Genomic DNA, 23,438 nt, shown 5'->3' with positions numbered 1-23,438 from the left:
ACTGATGTCCCAGATGTTATTAATCCGATCAAAAATGTTCATGTCTTAAATAAAAAAATAATCCCAATAATTAATATGTCGTTTTTCCAAGTCTAAAATAAACACATATGAGCCTACCTAGTAAAATGATGTATTTACCAAGAATCTTCAGAACACAATATTCAGCATTTTCATTTTATTGAAGCATAGACTATAAAGTTGATAAAGTAGCATCAAGACAAATAAGATTCAATGAAAATAATTATCATCAAAGATACATTAACCTCATATATAAATCAGTTCACACAGATGAGTGATGAAATGTCCTTAAAAGTCACAGTCCCATCCAGTCAACTGTGATACAGATCATGTGATACATATAAGACATGTGATACTGTTTCAGAAAATAATGATTCCCATCATCACATCTAAACTGGTTTCATCTCCCCATCGTGATCTTCTTCTCTCGTGTCTGGAAACAGTTTGTGGTTGATGTCCAGCACTGATGAGGTGTAGCTTGTTCTCAGCCAGAGGATCTCTCAGTCCTAAGATCCCTAAAACAATGCAGAAGAAGTTGTTTAATGGACAGAGAGCGCAGCTTATGTTCTGTGTGGTTTTAGCAGGGTGAGTAACTATGACCCTTGTAGTACTGTACACTTACCATTCTTCAAGCTGTTTTAAGATCTTTTGAGAAGCTTTTCTCTGAAGACAATTTACCACATCCTCTTCTTTCACTCCTTTCAAGAGCATCACTTGGTCAAAACCCCTCATTTGGCTGATGAGATCATCTGTACAAATAAAAATACTGCAATAAATATGTCATTCTGCAAGAATTAAGAAAAAGTTACAGAAGCAAAGGTCTTGCTCATGAGACTTCATTAGCATGTGTAGTTCTCAGAGACTCTAGAATTCATCTGTTGTTGCAGTAAATGTGTTTTTTTCCTCTAGAATCTTTCTGCAAAGTTCCTGACTTCTCTCACAAACGTGTTTTAGTCTGTGCAGTGTAAGGCCTGGCTTCAAACCAATCAACTATCAATTCACAATTAATAACATAACATTTACAAAACAATGAAATAATGTCAATTGGTGTTTATATCAACTAAACCAATTTCATGACACTTGTCTGCTAATAAAACAGGTGGTGTGTTTTTAAAAACATAATATTAAAAATGTCCAGTCACACTTTGCTAACATGCTGTAATTGTAATAGTATAAAACGAAATCAAGGCTGACATGACCAGTTCTGTGAGAGATCATCATAAAATGTTGTATAACATTGCTTCAACACACACATACCAGAGGACTTCTGTTTGTTTGAGCTCAAGATGGCCATCTTCATTCCTCATCCTGAGCAAATCATTTCCTTGGTCTTCCTTCTCTTCTGTGAAACAAGATAATCTCTACTTACTCTCTGTGCAATTAATATTGCTCATTAAACATAATTAAGTTAATTTAAAGTAAGATTCAGACCAGAGCATTTTTGGAGTAAACAAATGTACCTGGGAAGAGCTGATCATGGCAAGATTCGCTGAGACTCAGTAATAGCTCTTTTAGGTTTTAGGAAGGTTTGTGAGGGTTGGCTCTTAAAATAGCTGTTGAGCTCGATATTTTAGACCTGAAAAAGAAGAACAGCATTATCTGGAAAAAATCCTGTAAGACAGAAGGAAGGACATATTATTAATTACGTGCAGCTTGTACATTACACCTCTGTAAAGATGCTGTATAATTAAATGTTAAATGAATCCATTATTGAAAGCAAGTAATTAATAACAAGCTATAGTCATATGAATTCTTTTGATAGTGTCAGATGAGACCGTCCTGGGGCTTGTACAATATCATACAAGTGTTAAACTGGATTATTAAGACTGTGATGTGTTTAGGGATCATTTTTAAGACTTTGACCCTGTCCAGATACCCACACTTGCAGTCTTGGCCACTTGAGAGTGTGTGTACGTGACAGTGTGTGCACAAGACTGTCCCCGGTCTTAATAATGCCAAAGCACAGCGTCCTTAACACACACTAAACCTCTCCAATACTGCTCCGGAGCACTATACAAAGCTTAGTGTATCCCATCATGCATCATGTTTTGGAATAAATCGTCAGACTTTTTGCCGAGATCTCACAAGAGGTCATGGAAAGCTGTCTAATGTACAGTATGTGAAATATTGATAATTAGATATTAAAAATCTCTTTAAACACATAAGTGTCCCATAAGGCAGTGGCTCCCAATCCTGGTCCTGGAGAACCCCAACACTGCACATTTGAGATGTCTCCCTGATCAAACACACCTGATTCAACTCATCAGCTCATCAGTGAAGACTCCAAGGCAGATAAGAGAGACACCAAAACCGTGCAGTGCTGGGGTTCTCCAGGATCAGGATTGGGAAACACAGTCATCAGGTCATGAAAAGTTCGACACACACTCGTGGTCATCATGCTCACTCGAACACTAGGCCAAATACAGGAAAGACTTCAAATAAGTAATCAAGTGGTCAAGTGAAAAGATGGCAAGTGTGGGTATTTGGACAGTGCAACAGTTTAAGAAACAACAAATGCTGTACAAATTATAACAGCAGGAATTTTTGATAAAAGAGACAAACTATCACAGACTTACTGCTGCAAATATCTGCCTCCGCAGCTTTCTGTCTTCTCCATTTCTGAAGGAATCCCTCTCCAGAAACACCACTGGGCTGACTGCCTTTACGTCTTTTCAGCTAAAAATAAAAATAATAAAAAAGGGGAGAGAAAATAAAATTGAATTATATACAGAATGTTAATAATGATCTGTGAGCAAAATATTTATATATATATATATATATATATATATATATATATATATATATATATATATATATAAACTGATATGAATGAACTGCAAGATGGAAAAATACATGTTTTATTATTTATTTTTAATTTGATTTTTTTTTTTTTTGGATTCACATTTAAAGGTATTAAAAGCATGGTACAGAACACATGATTACTGTGATATCTGTCATATAAAAGCACATAAAAACACTAACATTACAGTGATACAAACATAGCTGGTTTGGTGATTATTGTATTGTTGTATTGATTATTAATATATCATAGTAAAACTACAGTTACAGTTACTAATGTCCCATTTACTGTGTTTTAACTTCACATTTCATTTATTACTATTGTGTCGTGATTACCATGATTTTACTACAAATACAACTTACATCATTGATCCTGAAATTAATAATAATATAAAACGGATCAAAGGTCTATGGCACGTCACGTGACAGATAGAGTTTAATCACACTAATTAGCAGCTGTGTTCATTTATTTAAACGCAATGAAACTCAAAGACAGCCGCGGATGACCGATATAATACAGCGATTAAACATATGGCACTAATCTGATTAATAAAGAAGACAGAATACATTTGATAAAAGGCATTAAAAGAGCGTATATACGACTACTCACCCAAACTGTGGAACTGATAGCAAGTATCGCGCGATGTGTGCTGAATGAGACTTCTTGAACGTGATTTCATAGCGATAAACATCTCATGTCCTCGTGTCGAATTCTGACGCCAAAAGTTTCCCACTGAAAGCAATGAAGGTCGTAGTGCTTCGATAGTCGACGCCGAGAGGCACATTTGGCGTCATAAAAGTGACGCTAGGGGCGCTTGACCATGCTTCGGTTTTTGACGCCTTTGGAGTGAGAATGGGTTGATAATAATTATAATAACAACAAAAACAACTTAACACTTAAATACCATTTCTGATATGTTTTAGTCTAATAATTTGTGGAAATTACATTTTAATGAAATTATGGAATGTATAATGATTTTATGAATATGAATAGCCTCATATAATGGATACAATAAACTAAAACATTTCTCATTTTCTGAAAATTTGTGATCAAAATGTATATAAAAAGTACATTCAAATGTAAAAATTTAAACACACAAACAAACAATAACAACAAAAAACAGTTGTCTCGGATGTTTGCACTCAGTGAGCATCGCTGGCTAAATCATTGGTTCAAAAGCAGCATCATCCCGTTCTCAAAGGTTCTGGGGGGGGGGACTTCTCATATTTATTTAACTTTTTTTTCTAAACAAAACATTAAATATAATAAGGGTGTGTATATATACATATATATTATTATTTTTATTTTATTTTATTATTTTTTTTTATGGGGGGGTTTGGGGGTTATCGATAACGATAATTGCTGAATGTGCTATTGTGCAGTTCAATCAGGACCACTTCCGTCAAGTTTATTTATGATAATTATATTGCATGCAGTTAGTGTTGGCGGTATGGTTATGTTCTGGGCAATGCTCCACACACCTGTCCCTGCAGCCCTGCTTGGACAGAGCGGGGAGAGCAGCAAGACAAACCCCCCTGGGGAACAGAACATAACCATTATATGCATACATAATTACAATTCACAATTACATGAGTAGTGAACGAAATGTGATAGAGACTGCTTCCAGAGAAGAGACTGTAAAGAAAGAACAAAGTTAGATCAGATTACAGGTTCAGTTGGTGGAGTTGGGGTTGGAGGAGGGAGTTAATTGCAAGCAGCGATGTGATGGAAGAGACACTGAAGAATGGGCATTTAAATAGACCGCGTGTGATTAGTGTCAAGACTGGATTGGTACACGTCAGAAACAGCTGACTGTTGGCGGATGCAAGCATGACTAACATGGCCTGACTGAACTAACGCGATGCTCAATATGTCTTAAGTACTAACGCGGACAGCTGACTCCTAAAGTTTCTGATATTCTTCATATTCTGTGTCGTGATCAGTTCAAAGCAGTGATAGAAATTAATCTTTTCCAATAAGTTTAAACTTATTTTGTACCGTTTATGGGCATTTTTACTTTTATAAATCCCCTTTTTTCTAAAATTTTGCATCATATTTTGCATCAAGTCAAATTTGATATTTTAAACAAAACGCTGAATACTGAGGTTTGAAATTCTAAAAAAAAGAAAGGAAAAGACACTTGTGAAATGTGAAATGAAAAACCGCCAGCAGGTGGCAGCAAGTAACTTAATCAGTGAGCAATTGTGACAGAACCGAATCATTTAAATGGTTGATTCATTCAGGAACAAAATAGCATCATGTTGCTCAGAGACTTTTTGGGGAAATAGAGCAAAAGTCAATATTGTTTCTAAAACGTAAGTGTAACGGAGCTGACGAGACGTGAGGCGAGCAGATCCAAGTGCAAGCATTTATTTATAAATATTGTCAAAATGCAGGAAGGTCAAACAATGGCAAACAGGTATGGTATGGGCAAGACACAAGAATAATCCAAGGACAGACATGAGTGGAGACCCTAATCAGCAAACAACATCCAGAGGGCTAGACACGAGGTGAAATCCAATAACAAGGGCAATAGTCCAGGCGAGGTGCAAACACAGTCTGAAACAGAAAGGCAAACGGTTAATTCAAGATAAACAGGCAATGATCAAAAAACACGGAATGGCTCAGTAAAGCAGCTAATAGGAGATTGAAACATGCAGAACAATACTCGGCAATTTCAGCTGACTCTTGGTGGGTGTTATATAGTGTATGTAATAGCTTTCAGGTGAGCTTGTGATTGTCTACAGCTGTGTGCAATCAGTGCAATGGATAATGGGTAATGTAGTGCACGGTATAGCGGAACAGTTTGTATAGTGTGAGTGTCCATGTAGTAAGCGGGTGACCTCTGGTGGTGAGTGAACGAAAGTTAGTAGACCGGATTCAGGACAGTTAGTGTCTTAATATTAAATTTGTGTTTATTGAACTGATGTAATAAAACAATATCACATTAGTAATCATGCTTATTTTTGGTGGAAAAAATAATAAGTACTTTTTTGATACTGATTAACTATATGAAATGATATAAATATATACATTTCTGCCCCCCATATCATTTCATACGATGTGATGTGCTGAACAATGTGTGTTACACTGCTGTGCTACGGAGACGCGGAGGGGAGAAAGACATTTCCTGACCCAACCTGATCCTTCAATTTTTTTTTTTTTTGTAAGTTGTGCACAAATAGAAACACCCACACATCTATACATATACTCATTTATACAAAATACATATATATATTTTTTAAATATATATTTAACTCCCTAGAAAAAGGGCACTTTATCTCATGAAAAAAGTACAGGTAGCCTACTCAAGCCCCCTTTGATGTCTATGTGTGCACGGGCCTGCTTCTGAAAACACCGGATCAATATCTTCATATCTCTGCTCACACTGGGACACACAAGTGGTCGTGCCACACGTATGAGCTGAGAGATGATGCCGTAGTCGTGTCTTCTAATGATTTGTGGTGCAGCGTCTTCTGTTTGTCACTTAGATGTGACTCACACACACTGCTTTGAGAGCAGTTCGTTCTTATGTCCTCAGAGTCTATGGTGACCCACTTCAGTGCGGCCCATCTTACACTGAACAGGACATAAGCATTACGCACAAAGGACAGGAACAGAGAAGAACGAGAAGAGGTCAGAAAAACCGAAGGATGCATTTTCAAGAATAGATGAAAGACTACATAATAAACAAGAAATAAAGGGCAGATGAGTCTATCTGAAGCATGCAAACCTATTTTTGGCTGAATGAATACAAGCAACTGGATATGATGTCAAACTCCTTAAAGGAATAGTTCAACCAAAAATGAAAAAGCAAACTGTTTCTTTTTCAGCTAAAATACAAGTCCATAATCCATATTATTACTTTCTGCAGTGACCAAGTCACCTCATCTAAATCTGGAGTAAAATATACACAGATCAACCACTTTTTTTTACAAACCAAATGACTTAATGACAATGACGTTTATGACTTAATGACAATCTTCTCATTTTGTGTTCCATGCAAAATATTGTATATTTTAAATTGTTAAATTATTACTCTTTAGGAGATGAAAATAAACTCTTGAATCAGAATTCTGCTAGTGCTTGTATCAGGATCATTTCTTGTTAGCTCTTCCTTATTATTGTCCCTTCCATATTTGTTCCTTAACATAAAGTAGAACAATGTCACTTCGCCAATGGTTGCTGTCACTCACGTCGCCTCAGATCGCTAACTCTGTTTGATACCGAATGACTTCTGGTCACTTTATCACTACAAATTGACTTTACAAGGTCAGGCCTCCAGCTCCAGAGAGCCACCCACCCTGTGCTGCTTTCACCATGCCTCAGTTTATATATCACATTCCCTATAGTCCTTTGAAAGTAGGATAAACCATTAGTTTCATGCATTGTATATATACACACAGACATGCATGCAGACAAAAACCTCAGAGACTGAAAAATCAAAGAAACAGCCACAAACCAGCAGGGCGGAGGTGGATCAAAGAGCAACATTTCTTTGCTTTTCTTGAGCAAGAGAGAGAGAGAGAGAGAGAGAGAGAGGGAGAGAGATGAAAAGAGAGCGAGAGAGGAGACTGCATACGTTCATTCACATGAAATGACACACAAATGCACAGCACTGCACTCATGATCAGTCAACTACATGCAGCAGTTACAACCAATGCTTTTCAAGAAGAATGGAAGTACAGATGCACCAAAAATGGAAAATATGTCATCAGATCTATTCTTTTATTTGTAATTTCAGTGTTTACAGTATTGCCCTCGAAAACTGCTTTTTAACCCTATAAAGCCTACTGTATAATGTTTGATATGAAAATTTCTAAAGCCTCTTAATTATCAACATGATCACTACTACATGTCATCTTTCATTCAACTGTTAGTTTATTCTTTTTTTCCCATTTTATTTTATATAAGCAATTTTGAGTGTGGCATGGTTGTTGGTGCCAGACGGGCCGGTCTGAGTATTTCACAATCTGCTCAGTTACTGGGATTTTCACCCACAACCATTTCTAGGGTTTACAAAGAATGGTGTGAAAAGGGAAAAACATCCAGTATGCGGCAGTCCTGTGGGAGAAAAAGCCTTGTTGATGCTAGAGGTCAGAGGTGAATGGGCCGACTGATTCAAGCTGATAGAAGAGCAACTTTGACTGAAATAACCAGTCGTTACAACCGAGGTATGCAGCAAAGCATTTGTGAAGCCACAACACGCACAACCTTGAGGCGGATGGGCTACAACAGCAGAAGACCCCACCGGGTACCACTCAAATAAATAGGAAATAGGAAAAAGAGGCTCAAGCTCACCAAAATTGGACAGTTGAAGACTGGAAAAATGTTGACTGGTCTTACAGGTCTCGATTTCTGTTGAGACATTCAGATGGTAGAGTCGTAATTTGGCGTAAACAGAATGAGAACATGGATCCATCATGCCTTGTTACCACTGTGCAGGCTGGTGGTGTTGGCATAATGGTGTGGGGGATGTTTTCTTGGCACACTTTAGGCCCCTTAGTGCCAATTGGGCATCGTTTAAAGGCCACAACCTACCTGAGCATTGTTTCTGACCATGTCCATCCCTTTATGACCACCATGTACCCATCCTCTAATGGCTACTTCCAGCAGGATAATGCATCATGTCAAAAAGCTTGAATCATTTCAAATTGGTTTCTTGAACATGACAATGAGTTCACTGTAATAAAATGGCCCCCACAGTCACCAGATCTCAACCCAACAGAGCATCTTTGGGATGTGGTGGAACGGGAGCTTCGTGGATGTGCATCACACAAATCTCCATCAACTGCAAGATGCTATCCTATCAATATGGGCCAACATTTCTAAAGAATGCTTTCAGCACCTTGTTGAATCAATGCCACGTAGAATTAAGGCAGTTCTGAAGGCGAAAGGGCGTCAAACATAGTATTAGTATGGTGTTCATAATAATCCTTTAGGTGAGCGTATATATATATATATATATATATATATATATATATATATATATATATATATATATATAATCCTTTAGGTGAGTGTATATATATATATATATACACGCACACACACACACACACAGCAGATATTTCAGCTATATGTGTCCCCAAGAGTAAAAAAAGAAAGAAAAAGAAAAAAGCGTGTGCTGAGACAGATTTGTGTAAACACACACACATATCAAAGGGATCCCACATGAAAAATGCTGTGAAAAAAGGGATTCTCTTGAAATGAAAGGCAAGTGCGGAAAACTACGGGAAGAGAAAAGCAGATGGTGAGTTAAACACACTTAAACACACGCATACACCTCACACACACAGGAGCGGTTGGAGCCGATGGAGGCTGATCAGGCAGGCAGAGCACGGCAGGATCGGTGGGTGTCTGGCTGACCTCACGACCAGAGACTGCTTCAGAAATGTTGGTGTGCTGTGTCAAGGCACGCTCAGAAAGTCTTGCTGTCAGGATAAAGACAGAGAAGGAGATGGAGAGAAATGGCAGAGGAAGGCTGTCAGAAGGGAAGGCCTGGAGTCATGAATCACCGCAGACAGATGCACTCACTGTCCACACACTGATCCTTTCAGCCCTCAGACAGAGCCAGAGGAAGTGAGCTGGATCTGGGCCACTCTACTGGTTTTGGTTCAGGACACATTTTGGACACCAAGTATAGACCTAACACAAGATTGCAAACAAATGTCTTTAAAATCAAATGCTGACAAAAAATACAAATAAATAAATTCTCACGTCTCACAAATGCGAGAAAGTCAGAATTCTGAGTTTATTTCTCACATATTTTTATTCTTTTTTGCAGTTCTGTGTTTATAACTCACAATTGTGACATTATTCCTCACAATTGCAAAATATAAACATATATATTATTATAAATTGAGATATAAGATATAAAGATTAATTAATGCAAGCCTGATAAAAGTACTTGCACAACGCCAGATGCAAGTCAGAATAGTGAGATGTAAACTTTGAATTGTGAGAAAGAGTTTATTTCTATCAATTCTGTTTAGAATTAAACCAAGACTCTCTATAGTAACTTAAGTTCAGTGAAAAAACTTATTATCAAAAAACATTTTCTGTGTAGTGTATGGCTTTGCTTTTTTCTGCATTTTAACATAATTTGTATGATATTTAAGCACATATCCTTCAGAATTGTAAACGTTTGTAAACAAACAAAAAACAGATTACATTTTATTTTGCTGCCAATACAAATTGGAAGCAAAATATGCTTAATTTCTATTAAAATAATATCAGTGTGCCAAAAACGCACACTACTATTCACTATTATCCTTTAAAAACTCCATCAAAGCATTACTTCAAAGATATATTTTTGCCATTTATGAAAGGTCATCATTATTGCAGTTATTGCAGAAATGAGTCACTGGCCCGATTCGAATGGACGGGGGGCAAATTCAGTCATACATGACATAACCTGACAGACAGCTGCAGTCTCACGCCTGATCTCTGCTCCCATTTACACCAACTGTGTTGGGAAAACAACATACTGTGAATGAAAAATAAAATTAATAAATATATATAATCTGCGACATTGTCAAAGGAAATCATTCATTCAGACTGTTTGCACCTATTTTTCTTAATGCATGGATTTCATTGTATTAGATTATTAATTATGAAAAACATTTTTTTGCATTTTAATATTTTATTATCTAATGCAATGACATTCATACAATTTAAGTTCCAAATACTTTTCATGAACACTGTAAAACTTATGTGCACAAAAATCACATTGAATTTGTTATTAAATAAATGAAAACATCATATCTTGATTTTATATACCTAAACAAATAAAACAAATAAAAGTGTTTCTCAAATTGAAAAGTATGACCTAAACTCCAAAACAGCAGCAGAATTTCACATTTAATTTAGTTTAGAAATCATTGTTTTTGCATTATGAGAAAGAACATCTAAAGCGCTCAGTATAAAGAGCCACGTTCAGTCTGACTGATCATCTGCAATACAATAACAGATCTTTCCTGCAAGTGCTTCAGAACCAGAGAGCTCTGGAAACACCCTTGACTGTAAGTGCACAACATCCATTTAGAGAATTCTGTTTGTACACTTCACATGGATGAAGTCCACGCTAAAAATGGACAAGAATGTTTTAGAGTTTGAAGACAGAAAACAACTATTCAGCTTCTTGTTTGCATAGTGTTTTCTGCTTCAGTGCTTGATTACAATGTAAAAGAAAGCACACTGGAAAGAAAAAAAACCTTTTGACGTCACAGTAGTGGCAGCTGGAGAAGCCTAATGTTCACAAAAGAGAAGCCATTTACACATTATAAGTCATTTTAGATCAACCTGTGGGAAAGAAATAGCAGAAATGAGAATATTACTTTAATATCTCTACTGTCCTGTACATCAGCGAGATTAAATGTAGAGCAAATGGACATTTTCGCTCAAGTCACCTGCTCCTCTGATATTCTAAGAAATACCCCTAGACATAAAACATAACTGACATCTCCAGTACGTCTGCTGAGATTTGAAAGTGCAATAACATTTTCCTCTGGAAGAGCTTTTATGAAGGTAATAATGAGAGTAAATATGAACCAGATGAAATATGAGTGTCTTTCTGTTAATTAACCTGCTAGTTTTTAGAGCAGAACTGGTTGCACTGTATAAATCAAGCAAACACAGAATGCAACATCAATAAGGTCTGAATGGCTTAGGCTGAACCAGAACTGATTACATCATCATAATTGAACAAAAATATTTAATTAAGCAGCTCCTTAATATTATGATCCAGTCACTTACTGAACTGCAACACACACACCATGCGTACACATTACATATAATGCCATGACTATACATTTATATAATATGAATAACATAATATGAATAATATGAAATAAAATACAATTGTATGCTATTGTTTCTTTTGATTTTAGGTTGAAATATGGGCATGTTTATATGGGAATCACCATTCTTTAAAAAAAAAAAAAAAAAAAAAGAAGGTCCATCCACCAACTTAAACATAAACAGAATGCTGCGGCAAGAGTGGTCTTCAATGAGCCAAAGAGAGTGCACGTCACACCTCTCTTCATCAGTTTACACTGGCTGCCGGCAGCCGCTAGCATCAAATTCAAGGCATGAATGTTTGCCTACAAGACAACCCCTGGCTCCGCACCAAAGTGCCTTAACTCGCTAGTTCAGACTTATGCGCCCTCCAGAAGCGTGTGTTCTGCAAGTGAACAATGCCTCGTGGAACCATCCCAAATAGGCAAAAATCACACAGATCTTTACCTGGGCTGTTTCAAGCTGGTAGAATTACCTGCCTACGATCGCAATTTGAGTCTTTGGCCATCTTCAAAAAGCATCTAAAGACACATCTTTTTCATCAGAACTTGACTAACTAATGCTAAAATATTCTTATTCTATTTGTCTCTTTTTTGGGGGGAAAAAAGAAGGAAGAAACTGGTATGTGCACTGTGCTTAGTCTCAGCATCAGACGTCATGTCCTATTAAGGACCGTTGGCTAAACATCTAATGCATATGCATGGGACACAAAAGTGAAAACACTTCATGAGTGTCCAAGTCTTCATTGGATTGGTTGAATTCTACAGGATTTCCACGAGATGTGTGTGTCGCGTTCTTTAACGTTCCGCCTGGAAACAAAGATACTGTGGTGCCAAACCCTTCACAAAAGAAAGCCGCTATGTTTAAAACTGTAATGACGAGCTCTTATCAGGATCAACTAAACGATGGATTTTCAAAAGTATGTGAAATATTTAAAGCTTGCGGCATAGAATCTTTAAAATATGTCAGAGTTGTACACACCGGTCTGTTATTGTGACGACATTCCCACGCCCCGAAATGTGACACTGAACAAAACAGACTGTGATTGGTTGTTTGACATGTCAACCTTGTCCAATGAAAGCTGCCATGATTTCCAGACATTTAGTCATCTGTCTTAAGGTCTGGCTTTGGGAGACTAAACTGTGCTAGACTAGTTTGAGACTTGTTACAGCAAGTGTATACTGTTGCCCTCCTATTGGTCTGAATTGCTTCTATTTGCTCTTCTCATTTGTAAGCCGCTTTGGATAAAAGCGCCTGCTAAATGATTACATGGAAATGTAAACTGTCATTGCAAGTTGTTTCTGTAAACAATACCAAATGTGCTCCAAACAATGTAAAAACACAAGTGCATACAAAACACACATGCACACAACACTTTGTCTTTGTGCAACGGCTGTATATTAACAGTCTAGATGAAGTCAATGTCAGAGGTGTAGTCATTAATAATGCCTTGACGTGCTGCTGTCACATGCAAATGTAAACAAACAATGCTCTGATTTGCATTAAGCAGGTATGAAAGGGTTTGCTGGTATTAAATCAGTAAATGCCTCATTGATTGATGTGGGTTTCATCACCCAGTGAGAAATGATGTAAGTGACCTTGCTTATGCAAAACTGCCATCATTAACCCACTCATGAATACATTCTAAAAATAAAACAGTGGAATAAATCGCACATACACCAGCTCAACGTTTCCATATGCACAGATGCAACTTACATCACAGGAAAGAACACACACACACACACACACACACACAGACAGAGAGAGTCACGATCAGGTGCTTGCAAAGATATTTCTATCGAGCGGTGGCAAGCGCTGCCGGTTTGGATCGATACACTCAGCTGTGTCTGTACCGTTCTGAGGTGCATTCTAATAGCTCGGAGAGCCAAAAGAAAGTTAACTGCCTGCTACAATACAGTACACAGCAACCTCTTTCCAGCATTCATACAAGCCTCTCTGATGCATTATAGCATAAGATAACTTGGTAATATAATCAGAGTTTGTTTCCAACTCTTCCAACATTTCCAGGAATAGCCACCATCTCATCTCTCACAAATGAGCATCTGTCTGTCTAGCTATAGATTTAAGTTGTAGTACAGGCATAGTTAACCCAAAAATGAGAACATTTTCTCCCCCTCGGGATATCCAAGATGTAGATGAGTTTATTTCTTCCACAGATTTGGAGATATGCAGCATTGCACCACTTGTTCAGTAATGGATCCTCTGCGGTAAATGGGTGCCGTCAGAATGAGAGTCCAAACAGCTAATAAAAACATTACAATAATCCACAAGTAATCCACACCAATACAGTCCATCAATTAACATCCTGTGAAGTCAAAAGCGGCATGCTTGTAAGAAACAAATCCATCAAGGCATATAAACTTTGACCCATCACTTTTCTAGCCAAAATGCAAGCTCATAATACACAATAACACTTACTCCAACAAAAAGTCTAAAGATCAAAATATCAAATATCAAAATCTAAAGCCATATTTGTTTAGAGCTTTTTTGGACTGTTTTCACTTGATGCTTGATTTGTGCATATTTCTCTCTTGATTCAGACAAGACTTTTAGAACTTTTAATCTGGAGACAGCAGTATTATGGATAGAGAACTCATATTTTAGGCAAAACCCTAACTCTAACTCTAACCCTAACCCACTCTAACCTAACCCTAACTCAAAAAAAAAAAAAAGAAAAAAAAAAAACCTTGATGGATTTTATGATGTATTTATCAGCTGGTCTCTCATTCTGACGGCACCCATTCACTGCAGATGATCCATTAGTGAGCAAGAGATGGAATGCTACATTTCTCCAAATCTGTTCCCTTGAAGAAACAAATTAATCTACTGTACATATTGGATGGTGTGAGCATGATTATAAAATAAATAATAATAAAAAAATTATGATTGCAAAGCATCAGTAATATCTGCCCTGTAACAGCAGCAGAATCCCACAAAGTGAATAGTTTTATGCCACTGCAGATACAGTACACGCAGACAACACCCCCACTTCTCTCAATTTATCTATCTGCTCTCATTCTTTGTCCTACATGAACGAGCTGCAAAGAAAACCACGAGACAAAAGAAGAAAGAGAAAACTGCTGCCTGCTCACACCTAAACATCAGCCCGAACACAATGCTGTCTAACACAATACTTGCAATTGTAATAAAATTCGGGGAGATATTTTTCACAAGCATGGTATTCAATTCTCCGTCTCCCTCTTACTGTCTTTTTCCTCTTTTAAACTGAACTCACACATGCATAGACGTGACATGTGAACAGATTCTCCACGGGGAGGTTTGATCTCTATCAGCTCTCAATTACTGTGCCTCTGCACAGAAACAATGGGTAATTAAATACATACACATATTTATAAAAGAAAAAGAAAAAAATAGTTTTCATGTATAGTAAATAACACAAAAACTGACTCCCGCAATTAACTTACACTGAAGTAATGTGCATTATTAATACTGTATAATGGGATACGTTCCAGCTCTCAGTTCATAATTCAGAGGAAATGAATGTTATTTGTTAACGGAAAATGAAAGACTTAAAATTAATAATTTTGGCAGTTCCACATTCTAATTTAAAATCAGACTTCAAAACAGTACAATTCTAAGGAGTTCATTTCAATTCCATTCACATGCAAAGTAATTTCAGCACCTTAAACATTCCCCATTCCCTCGGGCTCTGAAGCCATCTTCACTATTCTGTCAACATCTTTCAAAAAGCTAGCAAATACTTGGTAGACTAATGAAAAACATCCATCTACACAGGTATACAGAGACCCCAGAAAAGACACTTGAGCCCCGAAAAGTTCATGTTCATGTGACTATTCTGCATATACCCACTAAAAATCATCAAAACACCAGCTTATTAAAAGACACTGAGGAATTTCATTTGATCTTAGATGCAACCTGCTTTAATATTTTGCATCTAATGCAATGGCATTCAGACATTTTTAATGTGTTCAAAAACTTTCTGGAGTACCAGAAATATGATAAGTCATACTAACCCAAGCATGCTTGCTTATTTAATATCGATTGAAAGTCTTCAATAAATTGCACTCTAACAACTCCAAAATCCAGTTTCAGTTTTTTCACATTCCAGAAGATCTGACACTTGGCCTGTTTAAATTCAGCTCTTTCTTCCTCCCGTTTCCTTTTTAATTTTCCCCCTCAATTCACCTCCTTGGGTTTTGATCATTTTTAGCTAATTAAGTCCTTTGAAAAGCCCAAGAACAAACTATCAAGATGATGAAGAAACTAAGTGAAACACAGATTCAGTGATCCATCTCCCATAATGCATTGCAACAAAACCCCCCACAGCAAAAAGGAAGCGAGCAAAAGATTCGATGGTTCGCCAGGACCAAGCCAAAAAACAAAACAATGATGTTGTTGTAGGAAATCACTCAATACTACAAATGAGCTACAAGTTTGTGGACATAATTCAAGTATAGATTACATAAACCCCAATCAACTGGTCATTTATCAAGCACAGATTTAACAAGCCAAGATTAAATTTAGGGTAATGACAAGATGACAAGACGTGGGAAAACCACAAATAAACACGGATGCAAGCTTTTACAGCAAAAACCTGCATATCATAGTAGCAAACAGACAATGTGATCTGGGCTGGATATGTGACTACAATCATACAACTAAGTTTTGTTTTTGGAACCAAATGTCTCCTTATAAATAATTTGATGTCATAAAGATAGGCCATTTAAAACAACAACAATACAATGAATCGTAGCCAAAACAAGAATAGCTGATGTAATAATAATGCTGGTCAACCCTTAGCAACATCATTCATTCAAAAAATGAACTCTGTTAACACTAACATCAAACATCATTAGCTTCACTACCCTTTAGCAAAAAATAAAGTAAGATCATTACTTTGAAATATAGAGACAAAAGGACAACCTAGATGTAATCCAAGGTGACACTGTCCCTATGACGATTACTGTCCCCTGAGCGGTTCTTCATCACAAGTGAAGAATCCAAATTAGCTATCACCCAACAATCTATGTATGGCAACTTCACTTACAACAGTTACACCTCTCATTCTACATAAGAATGAGTCAAACAAGCTCTGAAAGAATACATGAAAGAAAGAAAAAGACCCAGTTAAGAATTGTGAAATAGCACTTGCAGGTTTTTTTTTTTTTTTTTGACAAAGGATCTATGTTTGGACACATTATTATTGTGAAGTAAATTTGCACAAAAGGGATTGCTGTTAAATATGGAACAAGCAAAATTTATTGAAATTGACAAAACAGGCTGGTTAAATGATGAATGTAGGGACAAAATATAAATAAAAATCTTGGTGGGTATTGAACAGAGGAAACAGAAGCTACGCTAGTCAAATCAACGATTAAAAACATAATAATAATAAAAATAATAATAATAATAATAATAAAATAATAATAATAATAATAATAATAATAAAAACAGAAAAAAAGACTTTCCATCATCCCAGACAACCTCAGGATAAATATTGATACGCGATATAAGATTAACTGTATTTCAATGTTTGTAGTTAATGGTTATGGATAGAACTGGCATAGACAAACAGACATCAAATATTTGGTTTAAAAAATATCCATGTTGTTCTCAAAGGGGAGTAGAAAATCAGTTTTTGTTGGACAGATCACTTTCTAGTATGAGTAATGCATCAACATTAAAATGACCCCCAACACACATAGAAGCATAACTTATGTTCAAATGCCATATGTTACACAGAGTTGTATATCATACCTGAAATATATAAGTGGCGTTTTCCTTCAAATAAACAAACATCAACTTTGTCCATTCACAGACATGGTTGTGTCTCTCTTTCTCCCTCTTGTGGACACATGTAAAAGTGACATTGCATGAAATATTCATCTCAAATGTTGTGTAATTTAGTAAGCAGTGGACAAGGTATAACAACATACCTTACAGAAAGACTCAAATCTAATCCAAGGTCTCCTTTTCTAGTCCAAACCCATCAATGACACATGCACACAGGCAGGAACATCAGTCTGTCTCAATCTGTCTCTTCTAGCAGCAATAAGACCTTGATAGGTTAATGTGCATTTTATAATTTGTCATTTGAAGCGCCATACCAATATGTCAAGTCTATTTCTCACAAACAGTATGCATTGGTACCCTTTTTATTTGATTTAAGACTTTGTATTTTTATTAAGAAGGCTATACCAGACGCATAATCACTATACATTGATTTAACATTACCTTTACAATTAAATCTTTCACTGAAATTACAGAATAAATATATGCACATTTGTAACTTTGTCAAATCTTTGTGAGAGAGAGAAAACATTAAAAGTGCTTCCTAAAAAGCTGTTAGTGATAGTATCCAGAAGCAATTTTCTTAAGAAAGTGCGCTGAACTCCATAAAATCTTGAAGTGTTATTAGATATTCACAAATATTGATCCTCCGGTGCGTCCTTGAGATAGAATTCTGTCTTTTGTTGTATAGAAAATGAAATAGACCACTCAACGGGGTAATACGTCGCTGTATCTCTATAGCAGGTGAAGTTTATGATCGATAACCTCCTTCTGCAGTCCAATGCATGCAGCAATCTGCAAATATTCTACTAACTGTGCCAGGCGCTCCAGAGGTTCAACAACAAATCTGCTCCATACAAAAATAATGGGTGGTAACATTGCTGGCTACTCTGAAAAAAAGGCACTTCATTGAAGAATCTGAGTATGGCCTTTCCTCCAAAAGCAACTTGGGGGAAATGTGTGTCAGTGTGTGTATGTGTAAGTGTGTGAAACACATAATTTTGTCATGCTTCTTTTTTGATACATATTCTTTGTGGGTGTGGAGTGAGAGAGTTTGTGTAATATTGTTTTCAATTTAATTAGAATCTATATGATTTCTCCAAGACTTCGAGGTAATCCGGCTTGGTTTGGAGTTTTGCCCTTAATTCAAGGTATTCACTTTGGGTATGCTCAGGGAATCCTTTCCCTGCAGTGAAAAGTAATGTTTCTTTTAATCTGGCGTCTTGTTGTAAATCAGGGTATTGCATTCCGGGTGGATGTGAATGTGCAACGTGCATGTCCTTTAATTTGGGGACGGTGGTGTACAGGCAGTCTACAAAACCCACTGTAGGGGTTGGTCTCTGGCTGTCAATCACAGTAGGGCAAAGCACTCCATTTTCGTGAAATCCTGCCATGTCACCTGACTGATTGATGGTGACAATGGTGTTGAGCTGGGAATTGGACACAGCCATCGTCCATTCCTTCTCTTTTTCCAGAAGTGTTCGATAATTACTGTTATTTTCCTTGGTTTCTGTAAATTGCTCGCCCTCGATCTCTCCTTCTCGTGGTTTGTAAATTGGATTGTTACACATTTGAGTAACGGGATGGGGGATGTAGTCATAGATGTGACCGGGTGGCTTCTCAGGTGAGCCAGTTTGTCTTTCTTCAAAGATCTTGCACTGCATTTGAATGCCCGTAAGGTCCACCTCCTGACGCTTCCTGAAGGGAAGTTTTTTTCGCCTCCGTAGGACGAATGCGAAGAGACCGGCTGCCACAAACACAGAGGAGATGAAGAGAATCAGTAGGCTGAGAATCATTACAGAGAGCGGAACAGCTCCCGCTGTTGGCGCTTCTCCTAAGTCTGAGCCGCTGGTGGCCGTCATTTCATTGGGCAGGACTGGAGAAGAAGCTGTGAATTTCAACTCAGGGCATATGACCTCAGCCTCCAGGGTGCGCAGATCCTTGCCAAGAGCGTATTCCGGGGTCTTGCAGGTCACTTCCCCCACAACAATGACGGAGCTGAGCTTCTCAATCCACTGCTTGAGCGGGATAATGTCGCAAGAGCAGTCCCAAGGGTTCTGGTGAAGGTCGATTTGAACGATGGAGTGGAGATGCTCCAGGACTCCGCTCACTGGAAGGTAGAGAAAGTAGTTGTTGCGCAGGTTGAGCCTAGCCAGGGAGGTGCCAGCAAATGTATCCATGGGCAGGGTGCGCAGCAGGTTGTCATTGAGAAAAACCAACTGCAAGTTTGGCATGAGGCTGAAGGCCGCCGGTTGGATCTCTCGAATGACGTTGTACTCGAAATACAGGTAACTAAGTGCCTGCAGACCACGAAACATGCCAGGGGTGAGCCTTTCAATGTCGTTGCCATTCAAGTATAAACTTTTCAAATTAGGTAGGTTCATAAAGGCGCCTTCTTGAACATATGATATCCGATTGTTACCCAAGTGCAATAAATCCAAGCTAGAGAAGTTCCAAAAATCCGACCTGTAAATTTTCTGAATCAAATTCCCACTTAGATAGAGTTTCTTGGCGTTGAGTGGTCGTGGTAGCAGCTCAGAAATGTTGTGAAACCCTTTCTCTTTGCAATTGACAGTGAGGCCCAAGTCAGTAATGTGTAAATTGCACATGCACCCTGTGGGGCAAATGATTGGTATAGGGGGTCTGGTTTGGTAGGCAGCGACTGGAGGCTGATTCTGTCCTGGGTAAATGCTACGAGGAGTGGGTGGTGTTTTTGTGGGTCTGAACCGTTTAGTCGGCTTTACGTGTCTCTCTCTGTACTCTACTGAGGAGGCTGTGTTATGAAAAGATGACAACATAGAAGAAGGCTTGGTGGGCCAGACATTTTCATTATTAAACGGTAATCTGGGAATGCCATGTTTGGCCTCCAGCTCTGCTTCAGAAAGTAAGGGACAGAGTTCACTTCTCTTGATCTCACGAAGATCCTTACCGTGTAAATGAAAAGGGTATTCACACGTAATGTCGCCCACCAGTGCTGTGTAGGGGATGCGCTCCAGCCAGGTTTTGAGCTGCACAATGTCACAAACACAGTTCCATGGATTTTCCTCTAGCTGAATCTCCATCAAGCTGCGACCGATGTATTCCAGCGTCCCTTTATAGGGTAGAATTCTTAAGCGGTTGCCACGTAAGTCAAGGTGCGTGAGAGATACAGACCTGAATAATAAATTGGGTAGCACGGGTATCAAATTGTCGTTCAAAATAAGTACTCTGAGTTTGTGCAGGTTCCGAAACGCCCCACTCTCTATTCTCTTGATGACGTTGTAATCCGCCTGAAGATACTCAAGACTCTCCAGCCCCATAAAAGTGTCATTCCTGAACACCTCCAGTTTGTTTTCATGCAGAAATAGTTTTTTTAAGATGCTCAGGCCATTGAACGCGCCCACATGTATGTCCTGTAGTGCATTATTCCCCAGATTGAGTGACACAGCATTATTGAGGTGCAAAAAGCTATTAAAATACAGCCTGCGCATGGAGTTCCTCTGCAGATTGAGTTTAAAGGGTCTCGTCCAAGTCTGGGAGATCTGGCTGACATTTGTAAATCCTTTGCTGTCGCAGTGGACGTGGAAAATACCCTCCTTGACTTCACAGTAGCAAGGGTCAAAGCAAGGCTCATCTATTTCTTCCGACTCATCCAACAGAGGGATCGGCGTAGTCCATCCTAAAGCTATTGTGCTTAGCAGGGTAAACCACAGCATCCTTCCACCGAGTCCTGATGAAGTTAAGGCTGAGAGCCACTTCACAGCACTGCCAAAAAAACACAGAGAGAGAAAAAAAATCAGATGAGAAGGTTCAGACAGCGAGTGTCAGTTGCAATGCTTTGAGCATTTTGTACAATGAACTACACACACACACAAAAAAAACACCTCCTCTTCCACATCATGACATGTTTACGATAAAGATCATGCATTATCATGGATTTGACATCTTTCATTCGATGATCGCTTACACTAATCCCAAAAAAGGATTCAAGGGCATAATCACCACTAATGTTTTTAACCACAGAATGAAACAAACCAAATCGAAATTGTTTAAATCATATAACCATTACAAACAGTTCAGTTTGTATTCTTCTACATCTGTCACACACATACAGTACAAACACAGTGCAGAACAAGAGACATTTGGAGAAATATTACTTTTGTCATGTTTTTTTTTAATAAATATCGCTTTCATGCAAATCTCAAACATTAGATCAATAAAACATGAAATAAAAATAAATCTATATTTAAATCGAATCAACCGCTGTATCCACTTAACATAAAAAAATAATAAAAATAAATAAAACTATGACAGGTGCATCCCAAGACTGTCGCCAAAACGCCAATCAGACCTTTAATGCGTAACGATGGTTATTTGCTTTCAAGAGTCTGGATGCACTTAATTAGAGCAGATGTTATCAGCAAATCAGTGAAGAAATTCAGAGCCAAATGCTGCTGGGTGTGCTACACTCTGAAAAAGGGAAAAAGGGATCAAAAACCCTCGAAAGATCCTTGTTTTCCGTCCAGAAGAAACTGCAATTTTCCATGAATAGCGCACTTTGTATTTTCCTCCCACCCCTCTGTGTCCTGGCTTTAGCAATCAATTCCAACGTCATTCCATTCCCAAGCGATAAAGCAGCGAATACCTACTCGGTTTTAGTGGTGTCCAACTTTACATCTCCAGGGTTTGGAGACGGGTGGTCCCAGACTGCCTCCGATGGCTGTCTACAAAGAAAATAATAAATGTACAAATAAAAATACAATAAAAAGCATGCATCGGAATTAAAATAATTAGAAAATCTCCGTATTTTAAATATCAGCGTTAAACTTAATATTTAACTTGCACTTTAGATATAACTTGGATTTTCTTTTAACAAAAATAATATTAAAACTGGGTGATTTGTATAGCATTCTGCGCAGTTACATCAGAAACAAATCAATGCATAAGTGTATTAAATACAGAGATTACTCTTTGGATCACCCATTACATTCTCCCATCTCCAAAAAGTCTGAAACGAAAAAAAAAAAACCTTTTTTTTTTTTTTTTTTTTTTTCACCGGAGCATCCGAAATAAGACGAGTTCAAAGATTTCCTGTGCCTTTTCCCGATCTCTCTCCCTCTCTTTCGGTCTCTCTCTCTCTCTAAGACCAAGAAGATAGAAGATGAAGACGTGATTTGAAAGAAATCTTCTTCTTATTCTTTTTAATACAGGTTTGTTTATGACGCCGGTTCGTTCAGTTATGCAGCTCAGTTCCGCTTCGAGCGGTTCGGTTCGGGTTGTCCCACTGCTGCGCTGCTCGCGTCTCTCATCGTGCCGGAGAAGAGCTTCGGATCGTCACGGAAATGAGCTTTAAGAAAAGCGAGCAGGGAGGGAGAGGGCAGAGATTGGAGAGACGGCGTTGGCGGAGAGGGTTGGGATGGAGGAGGCACGAGCTGTTGAGTTCGCGCTGACTGCCGCACCGGGAGCGCGCCCGCAACCGTGTGTTCTCTCCCTCGCGCTCGCTCTCTCTCTCTCTCTGTCTCTCTTTCTTCGTCAGCGATGTAATGTTATGTTATAGGGCGATCTCATCTCCGATTTATGTTCAGATGTACATGCCACATGCTATTTAACTCTGAGCTTCATCTGTGAACTCTTTTGAGGCGTTGGGTGCCACATTCCCATTTTAAACAGTTTATCATCTTTAATTAATTTAAAAAAATGTCACTACATTCGTTGAAATGCGAGTCCGAGGTTCCTTGGCTTTACACATTAAAACAAGGACACTGTCCAATAAAACAATTGTATTTTTCTTATGAATAAATTTAGTTTGGTTTTATCTGCAGTGAAGACAGCTGCTTCTCCACGCGCTTCCCGCGTCCTGTCTTCCCGCGCTCTGCCTGCAGCGGGCAATCGAGCTCTGCGCGTGGGCAGGGGCGATGACAGGATACCTTTACTCTGCAAATTTACATGGAAATGAGGGAGAGGTTATGGGTAACACGCTGTAATACGATTTATTAATAACACAAAAACCTTATTACTTTAAATAATGCTAAGGAGATCTTTATTATAG

At 38.1% G+C, this 23,438-nt stretch overlaps 1 protein-coding gene and 1 long non-coding RNA gene across 4 annotated transcripts; both read right to left on the bottom strand.

Moving 5' to 3' along the window:
- Positions 1 to 621: 621 nt before the first annotated feature.
- LOC127934233 (uncharacterized) lies at positions 622 to 3,674 on the bottom strand. 3 transcript variants are annotated; one of them, XR_008147728.1, is made up of 5 exons: positions 3,428 to 3,674; positions 2,595 to 2,694; positions 1,479 to 1,594; positions 1,276 to 1,360; positions 622 to 767 (listed from the first exon to the last, which is right to left on the bottom strand). It is a non-coding gene; the product is annotated as an uncharacterized LOC127934233 (long non-coding RNA). The 3 variants fall into 3 exon arrangements; XR_008147727.1 differs by lacking the exon at positions 3,428 to 3,674 and having other exon boundaries at positions 2,595 to 2,784; XR_008147726.1 differs by lacking the exons at positions 2,595 to 2,694; positions 3,428 to 3,674 and having other exon boundaries at positions 1,479 to 2,094.
- A 13,182-nt stretch (positions 3,675 to 16,856) lies between these two features.
- Positions 16,857 to 22,357, bottom strand: LOC127934214 (SLIT and NTRK-like protein 3). The gene is made up of 2 exons (XM_052531448.1): positions 22,039 to 22,357; positions 16,857 to 21,154 (listed from the first exon to the last, which is right to left on the bottom strand). The coding sequence occupies exon 2, from the start codon at positions 21,103 to 21,105 to the stop codon at positions 18,490 to 18,492; it is 2,616 nt and encodes an 871-aa protein (XP_052387408.1). The 5' UTR covers positions 21,106 to 21,154; positions 22,039 to 22,357; the 3' UTR covers positions 16,857 to 18,489.
- Positions 22,358 to 23,438: the final 1,081 nt, after the last annotated feature.

The sequence above is a fragment of the Carassius gibelio genome, chromosome A18, assembly GCF_023724105.1.
Source record: "Carassius gibelio isolate Cgi1373 ecotype wild population from Czech Republic chromosome A18, carGib1.2-hapl.c, whole genome shotgun sequence".
NCBI classification, from domain to species: Eukaryota; Metazoa; Chordata; class Actinopteri; order Cypriniformes; family Cyprinidae; genus Carassius; species Carassius gibelio.
Note: the sequence above shows the minus strand (reverse complement) of the source record. Positions and strands in the feature narration are given on the sequence as shown.

Excerpts from the sequence above, each read along its gene's own strand:
- LOC127934214 (XM_052531448.1), bottom strand. The coding sequence starts at position 21,105 with ATGCTGTGGTTTACCCTGCTAAGCACAATAGCTTTAGGATGGACTACG.